At 37.8% G+C, this 18784-nt stretch overlaps 1 protein-coding gene across 1 annotated transcript; it reads left to right on the plus strand.

Annotated features, from left to right (window-relative positions):
* The first annotated feature begins 17867 nt into the window (after nucleotides 1-17867).
* Nucleotides 17868-18569, plus strand: LOC145570974 (uncharacterized). The gene has a single exon (XM_081630087.1). It carries the CDS (start codon nucleotides 17868-17870, stop codon nucleotides 18567-18569), a length of 702 nt encoding a protein of 233 aa, XP_081486213.1.
* Nucleotides 18570-18784: the final 215 nt, after the last annotated feature.

Genomic DNA, 18784 nt, shown 5'->3' on the forward strand with positions numbered 1-18784 from the left:
CCTGATTTTAACATAGTTTATGAAGACGACGCATCCCAATCTTGTGGACCAACCGCTCAACACTCTTCGAAGGTAGGGACTTTGTAAACAAGTCTGCAAGATTATCAGATGATTGGATCTGTTGGACATTTATCTTCCCTTCCTTCTGCAAATCGTGTGTAAAGAACAGTTTTGGGGATATATGTTTAGTCCTATCACCTTTAATATATCCTTCAGTTACTTGTGCGATACATGCAGTATTATCTTCATAAATGATGGTTGGACTTTCAGTTACTTCTTTCATCCCACATTCTTCTTGGATATTGCCGATCATTGACCTTAGCCATACACACTCACGTCCTGCTTCATAAAGGGCAATCAACTCAGCATGATTTGATGATGTCGCAGTTAAGGTTTGCTTTGTTGATTTCCAAGAAATTGCAGTTCCACCATAGGTGAACAGATATCCAGTTTGTGACTTGGCGTTTTGTGGGTCTGATAGATATCCAGCATCTGCATATCCGATGAGGGTGGCATCTTGCCTTGATTGATAAAACAAACCAAGATCTTTTGTTCCTCGTAGATATCGTAGTAAGTGTCTTACTCCTTTCCAGTGTCTCTTCGTTGGTGCGTTGCTAAACCTGGCTAACAAATTCACAGAAAAAGCTATGTCTGGTCTAGTATTGTTAGCTAGATACATTAGAGCCCCAATTGCACTTAGATATGGTACTTCAGGACCAAGGACATCCTCGTTTTCCTCTCGAGGTCTAAATGGATCATATTTCATAGTCAAAGACCGAACAATCATCGGGGTGTTTGTTGGGGTCGCTTTGTCCATGAAAAAACGTTTTAACACTCTTTCGGTGTAGTTAGACTGATGGACGAAAATACCATTATTTAAGTGCTCAATTTGCAATCCAAGGCAAAATTTAGTTTGTCCAAGGTCTTTCATCTCAAATTCTTTCATCAAGTATTTTGCAGTTCTTTCAAGTTCATTTGGGGTTCCAATGATATTCAAGTCATCAACATAAACTGCAACAATTGCAAACCCTGATTGTGATCTCTTAATGAAAACACAAGGACTGATTTGATTATTCTTGAACCCTTCTTTCATAAGGTATTCACTAAGACGATTATACCACATCCTCCCAGACTGTTTCAATCCATAAAGTGACCTTTTTAATTTTATGGAAAGTAAATGTCTAGGCTTGTGGTTTTCTGGTAATTTTAGTCCATCTGGGACTTTCATATAAATATCTGTATCGAGTGACCCATATAAATATGCGGTTACTACATCCATTAATCGCATCTTTAGTCCTTCTGAGACTGTCAAGCTTACCAAAAATCTTAACGTAGTTGCATCAACTACGGGAGAATATGTCTCCTCATAATCAATCCCTGGAATTTGAGAAAAACCTTGGGCTACAAGTCTTGCCTTGTATCTTACAATTTCATTTTTCTCATTTCGTTTTCTCACAAATACCCACTTGTATCCAACTGGCTTTACACCTTCTGGTGTAAGGGTTATTTTTCCAAACACTTCTCGTTTTTCGAGTGACTTTAACTCTGTCTGCATTGCCTCTTTCCATTTTGGCCAATCATGCCTGCAACGACATTCTTCCACTGTTCTTGGTTCACTATCATTTTCGTCAGATGCCATTTCAATTGCAATGGAATATGCAAATATTTCATTTACGATAACATCATTTCTATTCCAATAATTCCTGGTAGAAACAAAATTTATTGAAGTTTCATTGTTATCGATGTTATGGTCATCTTGTTCATCCCCTTTCGGATTATCATCTTTTTCTCTATTCTTATCTGTACTTTGTCTTTCTTGACCTTCTGTAAGGGGAATATTGTCGATCTCATCAGGTCTTTTTAATTTTCTTGGTTTAGAGTCTTTTGAACCAAGTGGTCTTCCACGCTTTCGGCGTGCTAGAGATTCATTTTCAATGATCTTATCACCAGAAGGAATTTCAATTCGTGCAGGGGCATTTTCAGCTGGTATATGTGATTTTGTCACTTTCTTTGCATCTATAAATGCATCAGGCAGCTGATTTGCAATGCTTTGTAAATGAACAATTTTCTGAACTTCTTGTTCACACATATTTGTTCGTGGATCAAACATTGACAATTGTGTTGCATTCCAAATGATTTCTATTTCTTTCTTTCGTGGGTCCACTTTCTCTCCCCCTAAGGCTGGGAATACTGTCTCATTGAAATGACAGTCGGCAAATCTGGCCGTAAATAAATCACCGGTCATTGGTTCAAGATATTTAATTATGGAGGGTGATTCAAACCCAACATAAATTCCCAGCCTTCTTTGTGGACCCATCTTTGTTCGTTGGGGTGGAGCAATAGGAACATACACCGCACAACCAAAAATTTTTAGATGTGAGATATTAGGTTCTCGACCAAAAACTAATTGTAGTGGTGAGAACTTATGATAAGCAGTTGGTCTCAACCTAATTAGAGTTGCCGCATGTATTATGGCATGACCCCAAGCAGATGAAGGCAATTTTGATCTCATCAATAATGGCCTTGCAATCAATTGTAGTCTCTTAATTAATGACTCAGCAAGTCCATTTTGTGTATGAACATGAGCTACAGGATGTTCTACAACAATTCCAATCGACATACAATAATCATTAAATGTTTGGGATGTAAATTCCCCTGCATTGTCAAGCCTTATTCTTTTTATTGTATGGTCTGGAAATTGTGCTCTTAGTTTAATAATTTGAGCAAGGAGTTTTGCAAAAGCAACATTTCTACTGGATAAGAGACTTACATGTGACCATCGAGTTGAGGCATCAATTAATACCATAAAATATCGGAATGGTCCACATGCAGGATTAATTGGTCCACAAATGTCTCCTTGAATCCTCTCTAAAAATGTTGGAGATTCAGTAGCAATTTTGTTCATAGATGGTCTTATTATTAATTTGCCAAGTGAACATGCAGAGCATGTTAATTCATCTGATCGAGGGATTTTAACATTCCTAATTGAATGTCCTACTGAATTTGCTATAATCTTGTGCATCATTCCTGTACCAGGATGACCCAAACGATCATGCCATAAATTTAGCAGATTCTTATTATCTAACTTCTGGTTAGATATCAAATTTATTTCAACTGGTCGTATATCTATATGATATAACCCTGAAGAATATGCTGGCAATTTCTCATACACATGTTTCTTGCCATGTTTTTCTGCCGTGAGGCATAAATATTCTTTTTGATCCACTATCATTGTTTCTAAATGAAAACCATTTTGACGCACATCTTTAAAACTTATAAGATTTCTTCGAGATTTACTCGAATATAAAGCGTCAATAATGATTAATTTTGTTCCATTTGGGAGTATTATGCAAGCTTTTCCAGAACCTTCTATTAGCTTGGCTGACCCAGAAATGGTATTAACATTTGCTTGAAATAATTTTAACTTTAAAAAATATTTTCTATCCTTCAGAATAGTGTGTGTTGTTCCACTGTCCAAAAGGCATTGAAATTTGGAACCAACTTCGGGCAGATCCATATCTTCATAAAATAATAAGTATAAGATTAGTTTAAGATAATTAAACTGGACGTACTTTATTAATAATGAATAATTAAGAGTACATAACTTGAACATGAAAAAAAAACATACAAGAAAAGTACATAATGAAAACATAATACATATCATAGTAATTGATGAATTATCTAAACATGATTATTCTCTCCAAAGATAAATTCACCACTAGCTTCACCATTGTCTATGTGGAAATCAGACACATCAAGGCTAATTCCAGGGACATTTTCTTCATTAACATAATTTGTTTCGGCATGTTTTTCTTTCCCTTTAATGGAAGCCTGGTATAGTTCTACCAGATGTTTGGCCGTACGACAAGTACGTCCCCAATGTCCAGTCATGCCACATCTATAACATGTGTCTTTTCCTTTTGTGGTGGCTTGATTTTTGTTTCCTTGTTGATGCCCCCTTTGAGTGTTGTTTCTAGGGGGAAATTGGCCTCTACCACGGCCATAACCACGTCCACGGCCACGTCCGCGGAAATTTCCACGACCTCTGCCACGGTTATTATATTTTCCACGTCCACCTCTATGAGCAACATTTGTCTCGGGTGGATTTGAGCTTTCTACAGCATTTGTTTCATTGAATGCTTGAGACCCAGTTGGTCTTAGGTTGTGATTCTTCAACAGAAGATCATTATTCTTTTCAGCAACCAATAATGTAGAAATAAGCTCAGAATATTTTGCAAAGCCTCTTTCACGGTATTGCTGTTGCAATACAATGTTGTTAGCATGGAATGTAGAGAGTGTTTTCTCTATCATTTGTACTTCAGTGACTGGTTGATCACAATATCTCAATATTGATACGATTTTATATAATGATGAATTATAATCACTGACAGATTTAAAGTCCTGAAATCTCAGGTTTGTCCACTCAAATTGTGCTGAAGGAAGGAGTACCCTTTTATGGTGGTCATATCTTCCTTTCAAGCTATCCCATAGTTCTCTGGGATTTTCCACCATTAAATACTCAGTTTTCAAACTGTTATGTAAATGATGCCTTAAGAGAACTATAGCTTTTGCTTTCTCTTGATCAGTTGGAACTTTAACTTGAGCAGGGGCATCTTTTTCGTTTCCTGGGATGGTAATTTCTTTGATTGTATGTTCCAATCCCTGAGCCTTCAAATTCATTTGGGCATCAACTGTCCATTCAAGATAATTATGTCCAGACAAGTCTAATACGTCAAATTGTCTTTTCATCAAGTCTCCCATTTTAACTACAATCAAATAGGTAATTATTATTAAGCCAATTAAGCAAGTGATAATTAAAGTAATCAAATTGTAATCATAATAATAATCCATTTAAAACATATTTGCTTCTCCCCCTTGGGTTATTATTATGATTTACATAAAGTTAAGCTAAAATTAAACATGATAATTACGTTAGTTAAACAATGACAACAACAATAATAACAATAACAATGATAATAATAACAATAACAATAAATACTACTACTATCACTACATCACCGACAACGACAACAACAATAATAATAATAATAATAATAATAATAATAATAATAATAATATTAATGACATACATTAATGATAAGACAAAAGAAATATTTATTATAACAAAATGCACTTATAATCTACCTAGAAGACAAAAAAAAACTTGAAGTACTACGGAGATTACATGCATGAATTCTCTTTGTCGAAAAACCGAGCGCTACTTATGTAAAATGATGAAAATCATCATTGCCATTAATAAAACTACTAGGGCCATAATTAAAACTAAATATAGTTTTAATTTCCTTAAATCTTCTTCGAAAGTAAAGGGGTGTGGTGGTTGTCGGTTGTCGACGGGGAACATGGTGTATGACCGGTGTAAATGGAGGAAGAAGAAGAGGAGATAATTTGGGTAAAGTTTAAGGAGGGGATAAGGTTTGTATGGTGAAATAAGGGGGTGTAATCCGCCTTTTATAGGGGGGTAAATTATCCGTTTCAGCTTTACACTACTGTAAAAATATCATACAATGTTCTAGTAGACTGGTAAAATAATCGTAATCAAACTATTAATATTTACAAACGTAAATAAGTATCACACTGGGATGCAAGCCGTAGTGGTCCGAGAACCCTAATCTATTCATGAGGTCAAGGGTTCGAAAACTGAAAGAAACATAAAAGTGTGTAATCTAAAAAATTAAATAAATATAAAGGCTGCATCATTTTTTTCATTTTAGTAATTATGCACAAGTAAGTAAGTATAAACATGATTTGTGTGACCATGAAATTTACTCTATTAACATGCATACAACAAATATTTCCACATGCAAAAGTAATTATATATTACTTTCTATAACCATGCATGAGAGTTACCAAACTAAGTATCATAAATAAGGTATGTATTGATATCCTCATTTTTAATCAACATGGCTAATAATGTGGAGTAATTTTGTGGAGAAATATATTGTGAGTTTCTGGTATAGAGGATCCCATATGGGCAACTATAGAGCATACTCCTCAAAATATATTTTGTGAAGGAAATTGAATCTTTGTAAAAATTGGATAATCGGTATAAGTATACCTGATTGAAGATGGTGCTGATAACGTGTTATGAAATATATAGAAATTAGAGGATTAAGAGAAGAAGGTAATAAGAGAAGTATTACTACTTTTATGTATTACTCTTGGTAATATTTTTGTGCATCATACAAGTGAAATTACATGGCTATTTATAGTAGTAAGAACCACTATTACATTGTGGGCTATAACCTTAGAGGGTGACAATTAGGGTTGGCTACTACATTAAATGCAATGAAGAATTGGAGTGTGGACATTCACACCTTGACTAATTTAATTAACTCTTAACACAATTTTTTTTTGTTTGGATAAATAATCTAATAATTGAAACAAAAAGAAAGTCAACTTTGGTATCTACTGTACACCACCAAATCACAAAGCAGAAAAGGCAAAATAATAGTCAGCGCAGTAGCAAGCAAATAGACAGCAGCTAGCAGATATCAGTAGCAAGTCTAACAACGGACACCAGTAGCAGCAGACATCAGTAGCACCGAACACCAGTGGCAGCAGACAACAGTAACATCAGCAGTAGTGTTACCGGTAATAGTGACAGTGACATCAGCAACGATAACAGCAAGAAGTAACATCTAAGTTGAGAGTTGTAGGCTTGTTTTGTGAAGAAGCAAATAGTAGATTTGTAGACCCAAAAGCTTGCATTAAAAAGCCATGCAAGCACTTGTGTGATTTCATAGCTAGGATGATATTAATAAGGATTGAATAATCTCAGCTAGGTGAACTTGCATATAATTAGAATAACAAACACCATCAAACGAACCCCTTTTGAATAGAACAAAACCACATATAAAGTTTTCATAAAAGAAGAATATTGAACTCATAAAGATTGTAGAAGAAATGCAGGGCACTTAAAGTTGGAAATGCCTCTAGTTTTTTTACCTTCTCGTGAAACTCAATTAATTTAAAAAAATCCAAGGAAAAAGAACAAAACGAGTCTATGATTCAAAAAGTATCTGATATACATTAACAATATTAACTGTTTGAACCAAAGGTAGAAAAATTCGTGCACTAATGCTCAACTAAAAAACTCTGAAATGATATTCAATTATTGAGTCTTGCAATCAAATTAAAGCTTCAAGCTTTTCTTATTATTATCTAATATCTACTATCAACCCACTTTTATCCATTATTCATTGCTTTGTAAACATGAAAGAGCAAATCTGATATCATAATATCCCCTGTGCCTTTTTCAGATTTATTAAAATCATCGTCTCACTTGGAAAGTGAAAAATACTCAAGGACTGGTCGGATAATTTGGTGTAAAAAAACATAAAAGGACACTTAGCTCAAGAGAGATATTGCTGAAAATTGGTGTAAAAAAGTAATTGTCCAACTAAAAAAAAAAAAGTTATTCAGTCAAGAATTCTTACCTTCAGACCAACTTTGAGTTCCAAGCTTGAATATGTACCTTCCACTTCGAACAAGAAATCTAAACAATAAACTAATTTCTCGGTATCTTTCCTCATAGCATAGGTAACCCCCTTCCCTAAAAGAGATATTGATTATAATAAAATACAAAAAGAATTGAAACTCATAATTTTAAGCTATTTAGCAGTTTAAAAATTTGGAGCAAGGTGGCAGCATTCAGACATATATCAAATTTAGATCATTGATTTCTCACATCCCTGGTTCTGAAAAATTCTATGATTTTCAACTAAAATGAAGTGTCCATGTGTCATACCCATGTCCGAGGGTCGAGGGTCCGACACGGGTACTTGAGGTAAAATGAAGAGTCCGAGTAACATAGTGTCACTCTACACAATCATTTCCAAAACTAAAACAATGAATGTTGCAGTGGAAAGACAACTCAACTCTACAAAGATATTTACAAGCAATTATTCTTTGTCTTTATATCATAAGAACCTTTGGAAATAAAAAAAATCAGAGGTAATTAAGTTTGACCACAATGGCACAATGTAAAATAGGGTAGAACAAAAGTAGGAGGTGTTTCAGGGATTTTTTGGATAACCTGAAGGGGGGTATGGATTCCTTCGGGAGACAAATCTGGAACGCTACACTCGTACGGCCTGGACACCTGCAAAACAACGGAACTCCGGTTTACCGGAGATCCGCCTCCGACGATCAAGTTAATGACCGAAAAACGGAATTTTAGAGAGAGAAAGTAGAGAGAAGTGAGAGCATATTTTGGCCAGAGTGCCTTTGGGAATTGTGTGTTACTCCTTTACATCATGAAATGATTGGCTATTTATAGGGAAGTGGGAGATCATGCTCCTAGGGTTTCACAACCTAGGAAGATCGGCTACCCTATACGTGGTTGACACGTGTATTAGGGTTTCCTTCATGCTAGGCATGTTTCCTTAATGGGCTTTGAGCCCTTTATTTTCTGATATCTCTCTTTAGGCCACGTGTCATGCTCTTATTGGCCTTTATTTAGCTGAGCAAGATGCCACGTGTCGGCTTATAATTGGGCCACTTTTGGGCCTCTCATTTGTCTATTAAAGGGGGTAAAAATACCCCGAAACATAAGCCCCTCAAGAGGGGTAATTTCTCTTCTCAAGAGGGATTATACCTCTCGATAATGGATTTATAACTTCTTTGGGTTCGACATCATGTCTAGTTCAATTAAAAAAGGTTTGATTAACTTGGAAAATTTTTATACCTTGGCCGGTATGATATTTTCTAAGTTAATCAATCATAAAAATGATTGCCCTTGAACTAGACAGATGTCGATCATTATGCTTTTAAGCCCCACTTTGATTGTCTTGTGTCTAATGGGTTACTTAAAGTACTTTATTACAAGGTTTGATTAGCTATTAAGCTTTTTTCAATTCCTCTTTTTCATTTGAATGAGGTTTGCCCTATTTGGTCTATCCCTTTAAGGATTATCTTTGGACCTAGGCTTGGTAAAAGATATTGTCACTGAAACAATTCTTTCTTTAATGGCCAATTAGGTTTAGATGCTTCTTTTGCATTCGTTCGGTATTTGGTCTAGTCTAGAAGGTTTTGATTAACTTAGACTAGGCAAATGCTGAGAAACATTTAACACTTGCCGAGGAATTTTGCCTCGTGACTGTGCCGAATTAGATATAGCACTTGCTGAGATTCTCAGTCTCGTCTCTATGCCACGTGGGATGAATTTTCCTTTGTCTTTTAGCGTCCAACGATTTTTTAGTCGTTTGGACTAACCTTTGAGAGGTCAATTGACATTATCTTTTTGGCCCTCTCAATAACTTCAAGTTCTTATTAACAAGAAGTTTCATCCTATGCCCTTGTCACTTATGACTCAATAGGGCTCGGACTTAGTTGGGGCGAAAGATGACCATCTGTCACTTCTTGGCCTTGCCTTTGGAATTCTATTTGGCGCATAGGCTTAGAATTCCTGCATTTTGGAGTACCTTTGAGATCTCTATTTGACATTTTTGCCTCTTAGAATCCTTGTACTTTGGGAGTTTAAGCTATATAATGTGTTTTGCCGAGTAAATCTTCGGGATTATACTCGGTGTTTTACCATTGTATTGGAGATTATACTTGGCAATGATGCCGTATGTATCTTTCATCTTGGCTTACTATTTTCATAGGAGCTTGGCACATGTGCCGTTTTGCTCTTTTTTTATGACAAGTCTTACTCGGACTTAGAAGGGTGCTGTATGAATAGCTCAACCTCTTCTATCCTTTTTTTTTTTTTTTTTTTTTTTTTTTTTTTTTAATGTGTACTTGTTCGGATGAAGGAGCCATTCAATATACGCTCGGACCATATAGAGATTTGTACATTGCCGTATTGAGGGAGGCTTATCCGAAGGTATTAATATGTTTATTGGGCCGAAGCCTTATACTAGGGGACATTTTGTCCTTAATTTCATGAAGTGGCTACCCAATAAGGAATTTTTGGACCTTAGTCTCTTCTTATTGCCCCAATGGGGTGTCTTGTCTTTCAAAGACTTGAATAAAATGTGACGGCTAGCATTTGGTATAGTAATTAGGCCGTTCAAAAACTAGAAGGAGCTGCCATATCTTATCTTTGATAGGCTTTCTTCTATTTTCGATTATCAACCTGATTATATTGTAACGATACCCGACCTTGAAGCTATCTTGTGAGCAATGAATGCTTGCGTAGATGGTCGGACACTTAGTAGGCATCTTAAATTCATGGAGGGCTTACTCGGCCTATTAGGCTTTAGAAATTTGTTGCCGTGTTGCGGTCTTTAGTAATAAGTCAAGGCCTAATGGTCCTCGTCTACTTGGCTTCTCACAAGTGCTGCTCATTTTCCTAAAGGAAGGTTGTTTGCTTATTAGCTCGTCGGCACTTTGACTTTTCTAACTTATCTTCCAAAAGGAAGATTGCTTGCACAAGCTAGCCCTTTTGGCTCATGCGTCGGCAAGTTCAATCAGTTGCTTTGCTATCTTTTGCGTACTAGCCCCTATCCATTAGGACTTTACGCTTGGTTAGCCTCATATCCGTTTGATTGTTTTCGGACAGGCCTGATCTTGGTGCTCGATTTCACTTTGTTGTTGGACGACTCTCAAGAGGCCCAACTTCAGATATTGCATGTCGACATACAGCAGACTGCATGATTTGACTAAGACCTTAATACCTTGCCCTTGAAGTTGCTAGATACTCGGCATCGATGCCATTCGGTTGGAGCATACTAAGTCTGGACGACTCTTTTGATGCCCCTTGCCCCTTGTACAAGCCTTAGGACTCTACATTTGGTAGCTCGCCATGTGTGCCGCCTAGCCCCTGCTCATTCTTCAACAATCGGCTACCTGCAACTTGGTTAGATGCCGACCGCTTAGTCTTTTGAAGAGGGTCGTCCACTAGCAATGTGCACGTCACTTAGCAATATTGCCTTTTGAATGTGATATAGGTAGGCTTCACTAAAGGGAAGCTCGACCATCTTACTAAGTAGCTATGATCTTGGCTTAGGGTTGTCTTGCATGCCCATCTTCAAGAGATGACACGCAACGTCTGCTTGGATAAGATGTTGGTCGGCCTTAGCTCTTGCCCACTTGGCAATAGTTGTGCCATATGCTTGGCAATATCATTCATGCCGCCTATTTTCTCAAAGCCAGCTTCATTTTTATGGCCAGCTCGGCTTCATATCCATATTCATCAAGGGGATCAGTAGCTAGCTATTCTACCTTGGTGCCGAATTAATTGTGTTAATTAACCTCTTTTGCAAAGGCCGCATGGAAATGAGAAGGAACTTTTGCTCAATAGCTTCTCGGCCACCTAGCTCGACAAGGCAAAGGCCGCCTAGAAATGAGAAGGTGGTCCTTTGCTAAGTAGCAACTCGGCCACCACCACCTAACTTCATTTGGCACATTATAGCCAATTCATTCCATGTACGCCTCAAAGAGGTTAGGATGTCCTTTGCCAAATAAAAGGTCGGATATTTAGCCATGGACAACTTAGTACCTGTCCGCCTTAAATTGGTTAGGAGGTCCCTTGCTCAATAGCAACTCGGACACCTAGCCGTGCCGACCAACTACTCACTCGGCCAGGAAGCTCAGACAATTTTTTTTTTTTGGATTAATATGCTAAATCATAATAATGATGTTTGAATTTGCCACCGAAATCAAAGGCATGTGCCAAATCAAAGGCTCATGTTTTGCCGAATTTCTTCATCGCTCGAAGGCATGTGCCTTACTTAGAGGCAACTTGGACACCTAGTGCTGGCCGACCATCTGCGCTTCCGAGGTTTCCCAATTATATTCATGCAAATGGTAGTGCAAGATAGCTGGTTGGACATGGGAATATAACATGGCACTTGGCTTGCTGCTCTTTATAGCTTGTCAGCTTGTATATTTCATGAAAATGCCGAGCAAACTTTGTACACATCAATAATTGTATAATATTATAAAAATAATATATAATATTATTATTATTATTATTATCATAATATCACACAAGCATAATAATAATCATGCTCAAGTTAAAAGGGAGTTGAGCAGCTCATGACTCTTTAATGGATCATTCAGCCATTTCTACGCCCACCTTGCCGCCTAAAAGTGCCTAGGTGGTTCTTTGCTCAAAGGCAGGTCGGACACCAAGCCATGGCTGACTAGCTATGCCTGCAAGGGCAAGCTCTCGCATTTTACTCGGCAAAAACGCTGTTGTCCAACTCGGCCATGCTACTGGCTGTTCGGCCGAGTATCTTTTTATTTTTGCTCGGCCATGTAGCTGGCCATATGAAAGTAAGAACACGGTGCTTTGCGAGATGGCAACTCGGACACCTTTGCTCAGACATTAGCTCGGGTGCCTTGGTAGAGTTTATACTTATGAGGAAATGGAGCTCGGACAGGCCAGGGGCCGCTCGGTCAGGTAGCAGCTCAGGTTGGTTGCTTCTGTCGACTAAAAATGAAAGGGAAGACGACCTTTGCTAAGTAGCAGCTCGACCAGCTTGCTTGGTCAGATTGCTCAGCCGACCAACTATTCCTTCATGGCCATGCCTTACAATTTTACTCGGCCAGCAATGCGTCTTCCCCTAGCAGCTATATTGCCGCCTAGAAGTGAAGGGGAGAACCATTGCTACATAGCAGCTCGGCCAAGCTGCTCGATCAGCCGGAATATGGCTGCTCTTGGCTGAGCTTCTATGCTCATGTTAGCTAACTTTTGATATTTGCTTGGACATGCTTGTGGCTGTAGAAATTTAAACATTTGAGTAGCTTTTCTCTTGAAAAAGATATGTATATAATACACATCATTTATGCATATACATAATACATATATACATTTTAGATGCCCAACTACTTAGTATCTCGCTGGATAACCTCTTATTTTTAAAATTTCCCTTTACTTGCTATATATATATATATATATATATATATATATATATATATATATATATATATATATATAAAGGCCACTGCAGCAGCTCACTATGGAATCATTATATTGAATTCGGCATTCACGCATAGCAACTATACCAAGTTGTTGTGCTTCAAAGAGCATGCGTCGTACTTTTGCTCGGCCAATTATGCTGCTTTGCCATCCCAAACCTCCAGCTTTGACCATAAGTTCGGCCTGACTGTTGTGTTATTGTTGCCGAGCTTGCTATGCTACAGCTAGCCGCATGAAAATGAACACATAGGGTGCAGCTTGAGAGCAACTCGGCCAAGTTGCAGGCCGTATGGAAGCAAGAACTTGGTGGCTTGCGTGATGGCAGCTCGGCCAGGAGAAGGGCTGCTTGGGCAGGGTGATGCTGCTATCGGCCGACTTGCTATGCAGAGGATGGTATACTCTACCTTTTTACTCGGCCACCATTCAATTTTTTTCATCTTTTTTGTCTTGAAAAAATGTTTGAAGGCCATTTTCGGGCCCTAAACGAACTCAGTTGACTAAAAAAGCCTGTCAATCACAACACAGCGGTGTATTTGACTTATTAGCCCATTTCCATTTTCGAAAAGGTATTTTATGAAACGTTCGGACACCGTGAGCCCGACTAGTAAAATGACAATTTTCTTCGTCGCCAAGTAGATGAACGATGAGCTTCTATTTTAGTTGTCCGCCTGAAATTTATTACATAATCCCTTTCTCAAAGGTAGGTCGGACACCCAACTCGGCTCCCGTCCGACCACCTATTCTAGCGAGGACCATCTTCAAGTTTTTACTCGGCCTCTTGGGTAGCTCGGACAGGCTGCTTGGCCGCATTAAAGTGCAAGGGAGGCTCCTTGCTCAAAGGCAGGTCGGACACTTAGCAATGGGCCGACCTGCTATGCATGGGAAGGCATGTTTTCCCTTTTCACTAGGACAGGGCAACTTGGTCAAGCTGCTTGTTGCTCGGCCACCTACTTGCTGTTGTTGTACGCTGCTGCTACCGAGTCTGCTCGGCCAGACTGCTGCTTGTCCAGGCAGCTACTTAGTCAGGTAGCCGCTCAGCCAGGCTACTTGGTAGGCAACTCGGTCAGACTACCTTGGTCGAGTTGCTATGTTTGCAATAGTGAGGTTTCCGTATCTACTCGGACAAGCAGCTTGGACAGATAGTTGACCGCCTAAAATCAAGAACATGATGCGTCTTTGAGTTGCAACTCGGCCAGGTAGCTTGCTGCTATGTTCGGTCAGGATGCCTTGGCCGAGTAACTATGCTTGGAAGGGTATGCTTCGTATATTTATTCGGCCAGTAATGCTCGGCCTGCTCTTGGCCGTATTGAACCAAGAACATGGGGCTTAGTGTGAGAGCAGCACGGCCAACATACTTACTCGACTTGAATGCTCAGCTTTATTATTCGGCCATATTGTCAATCATGCCTTATAGTTTGCCGACCACCTATGGTGTGAAGGGAGAGCTTAGACAATTTACTTGAACGAGCTTCTCGATTCGGCTCGACCAGGTTGCTTATTTTGGCAAGTTGCTTGGCTTGAGACAGAGATGAGCCTTTGTTGTAATGGAGCTCAGCTTTTCAAGCTTTGATTTTTTACTCACCATCAGTTGCGATTGGTGACCTTTGATTTTCAACTTAGCATGAAGGCCGCTTACTTTCTCGATGTATACTTTCATTCCTTTTTCAATCAAATAAGCTTGTTGCCGAGCAACTATAAATGGGCTTCAGAGCATCAAGCAAATAGGCTTGAACAATGAGCTGGTTTGCTCACCACTGTCGGCCGTATAATCATGACAACTTTATTTTTTTGCTTTGGTATGTATTAACACGTGATAATGTGAGCATATATAGCTAAACTTTAGTGCTGTATGCATTTCATGATTTCATCTACCAAAATTGTATATTTATACAAAATGGTAGCATAGTAGTTGGGCAGCTTTTTCCTTTTTTATATATATATATATAAAATAAGTGGGGGACATTTAGAGCATGGGCATTGGTGAGTCACAAGCCTACTCACAACACTATCTCTCTTCTTCTGAGCTACCTTACCATTGCATACGGTGACTCGTTACATACTCACAAAGAGGGGAAGCAACGTCTGCTGATGCTCTGATGAGTAACTGACATATGCATGGGCTTTGCTAACTCTTTTATAAAGGAATCTCATATTTATTTGTTGGTCCAATTACCACATGACAACTCATCCAAATTGCTGAACATTTGCATGAGATGTTGTTTTAGTCCAACAGCTCTCCAACGGCTCTATTATTTGGAGCCTTTCGTGTTGATATTATTACTCTAACGGTAATTTTTCACTTCATTTAAACATATTTCCAAAAAATAATTTCACCAACGGTATAATTATAATTTTATCTATAAATAGAGCCTAATATTGATATAGTTTTTCACCCTTAAAATTTCACTCTTCTTTTTTTCATTATAAAAATATTTTGTGATTATGGATCTTAATAATCCTAATTACGGAAGTGGTTCCTCTCAAAATAATCCAATTAACCAATCTTCCAATTCTCCAAATTTTCAAAGTAATTTTCATTTTGATCCAAATAACCTTAATAATCCAAATGCTCAAAGGATGTTATTTTATAACATTCCTAACCAACCAACGCATCCAAACCAACAATTTGTACAACAATTCCCAAATCAATTTCCAAACCAAAATTACACCCAACAATTCTCAAACCAATTTTTAAACCAAAATTTGCAACAAATTCCCCAAAATTATCCTTCCGGTTTTATGTTCCCAATGTCGCAACATTATGGTGTGAACCAAATAATTCAAAACAGTCCAGCAACTCCCGAGGGAGAAAGAAGCAGTAACTTAACCCCACCCGATGATCCAAGGGTTCCACAACAAGCCAATGATGATGCTGATGGTGTTGGTGATGATGATGTTGTTCAAGGTCCCCACGGGAGCAACACTAATGTTAGGGCAGAAAAATGGGGTGCAAAAGAAGATGATGCCCTCGTTTTGGCTTTGGTAGAATGTGCAGTTGAAGATCCAGAGACGACAACTGATCAAAGTTTGGCCGTAATGTGGAGGAACATAAAATCCCTTTATGATCAAGCCAGAGAAGAAAATCCATCCACCATGCGCCCTAGAACTTTAAGATCTATTAAAAGTCGGTGGGCAAGAATAAATAAAGATGTGAGTATATGGGTTGGTTGCTATAGTGAAGCGAAAAAAAGGTATAGGAGTGGTACCAACACTCATGATGAAATGACCGAAGCTCATGAAATATATAGAGGTACGTGTAATGGTTCACGCTTTGGTTTAATTGGTTGTTGGGAGATGTTGAGAGAGTTAGACAAATGGAAGCCAATGGACCTGGATTTACCTTCTAGTGATGGTGGCAATTCGAAAAGATCAGAACCAGATACTCCAACTGATGAAGGTCCAAAAACTCATACTCGTCGCCGCCGTCCTGACGGGGTGAAAGCATCTAAAAGAAAAGGTAAATCTGTTGTCAATTCTGGAATTCAAATTGGGGGTAGTTCTGAAATTAAAAATTTAGAGTCGTTTACTCAAGCCCTATCAGAGATGAATGTAATGAAAGGTCAACACAAAGATGTTGATGAAAGGCGAATTGATGTAGCAGAACGTATGCTAGAGTATCAGAAGGAGCGAGATGCCATCAAAGCTCGGAAGAAACAAGAAGAAAAAAGGTTCAAGCTATTTAGTGTCCTTCTTGCAAAACCAATTCTATCTGAAGAAGAAAAAGAAATATATCTAAAATTAAAGCAAGAATTTGCACATCTTCTAGGCTAGTTTAAATATCAATTAAGGTAGTCAAACTACATGATGCTCTTTGTTTATTACCCAATAAATTATATCTTGTAAATAATAATAATATAAAATTAGCTCAATAATGAGAAATGTTGTAAAATATGACCGACATGCAATGCTACATTGAAATGTCACATGTTGACAAGAAATCTGTAAGCAATAATATCAGAGAATCTCATCTTTTACTGTTTTGCGTACCCATACATTGAATTGTCATACAAAAGAAATCTACAAACCTTATCAGAAATGTAATCTTTTTGAGTTGTTTATCCATTCAATGAATTACCAATGTAAAAAAATCTGTAAACCTTATCGAAAATCATATCTCATATACTTGTGTGCCCATATATCATAATAATTACCAGCCATTTTTTTGAATAATTTTAGAAGTTATAAATAAGGGGGCTACACTTCATATTTCAATACATAAATATAAGTATTATTTCTACAAAAAAAAAAAAAAAAAAAATAACTCTCTCTTCCTCTCTACCAAAAAATATTACAAAATGAACTCTGATTCAAATTCTTCTAGTTCATCTAGTTCTGGGTTATTTGATTACATGGTGAACGACTATGTAGAATGGCATGAATCAATTACCCAAAGGCGAAAAGAAGATGAATTGATCGAGGAAGCGATCAATACAGCTGTTGTTCCCTTTGTAACATCAACTTATCAGACCCCTTTCACTCTTGAACCTACGTACCAAAGGTGGTATGTACCAAGAGATCGAGAATATGCTGATATTCAGTTATATAACGATTACTTTAGTCCCCAACCATTGTACCCTGCTAATATGTTTCGTCGACGGTTTCGCATGCGTAAGAATGTGTTCACACGCATTGTTAATCAACTAAGCGAAAGTGATGTTTACTTTCAACAAAGGCCGGATGCCACCGGAAGACTAGGTGCATCCCCCCTCCAAAAATGCACTGCAGCAATTCGAATGTTAGCATACGGTACATCTGCCGATGCAGTTGACGAGTATCTTAAAATCGCGTCAAGTACTGCAAGAGAAGGTCTGGCTCACTTTGTTGAAGGGGTCGTAGCTCAATTTGGACCAGAGTACTTGAGGAGGGCAAATACTATGGATACTTAACGGCTCCTCCGTGAAAGTTATGCTCGTGGATTTCCTGGTATGATGGGAAGCATTGATTGCATGCATTGGGAGTGGAAAAATTGTCTGCGTGCATGGAAAGGAATGTATCAAGAAGTAAAACAGCAACGGTGATCTTGGAGGTTGTTGCTTCGCAAGACTTGTGGATATGGCACGCTTTTTTTGGAACCCCGGGTTCTTGTAATGATATAAATGTCCTCCAACGGTCGCCGGTGTTCTCTGATATATGTGAGGGAAAAGCTCCAGAGGTTACCTTCAATGTCAACGGAAATACATACAATATGGGTTATTATCTTACAAACGATATCTATCCGAAATGGGCAACATTTATCCCAGCAATCAAACATCCACAAACTGGTAAGCACAAATTATTTACCAAGAAGCAAGAGAGTTATCGAAAGGACGTTGAACGTGCCTTTGGAGTGTTACAAGCTCGATTTGCAATAATACGTCAACCAAGTCTAGCATGGTCGACCGAAATTTTATGGAAAATTGTAATGGCTTGTATTATCATGCATAATATGATTGTTGAAGATGAGCGAGATGGATATTTGCATTATGATGCAACTGAATTTATCAATGATCAACCGCAAAATGTAGCTGAATCATCAACTAGTAACAACAACCAACCATTTACTGTGAGAAGTGGACGATTGGATAGGCTCAATCTAAATGGTTATATGGAAAATAGAAATAATGTTCGTGATAGGGAGACCCATATTGCACTAAAGAATGACTTGGTTGAACATATATGGGGACGTTTCGGCAACGAATGAAGAGATGACAAAAGTCGCTGTTAATGAATATTGTATTTTAAATTTTAATGGATGTCTTTGCTAAATAAACTATGTTATTAATATATTGTATTATTTTTGTACTTTTCATTTCAAAAATTAGAAAATTTTTTTTATTAATATTGTACTATTTATAATGCTCTAATTAAAAAGAAAAAAAATTAAAAATGTCTAACTTTTTTTAATTAATTATGTAA

Source organism: Chenopodium album, chromosome 12 (genome assembly GCF_948465745.1).
Source record: "Chenopodium album chromosome 12, dcCheAlbu1.1, whole genome shotgun sequence".
NCBI classification, from domain to species: domain Eukaryota; kingdom Viridiplantae; phylum Streptophyta; class Magnoliopsida; order Caryophyllales; family Amaranthaceae; genus Chenopodium; species Chenopodium album.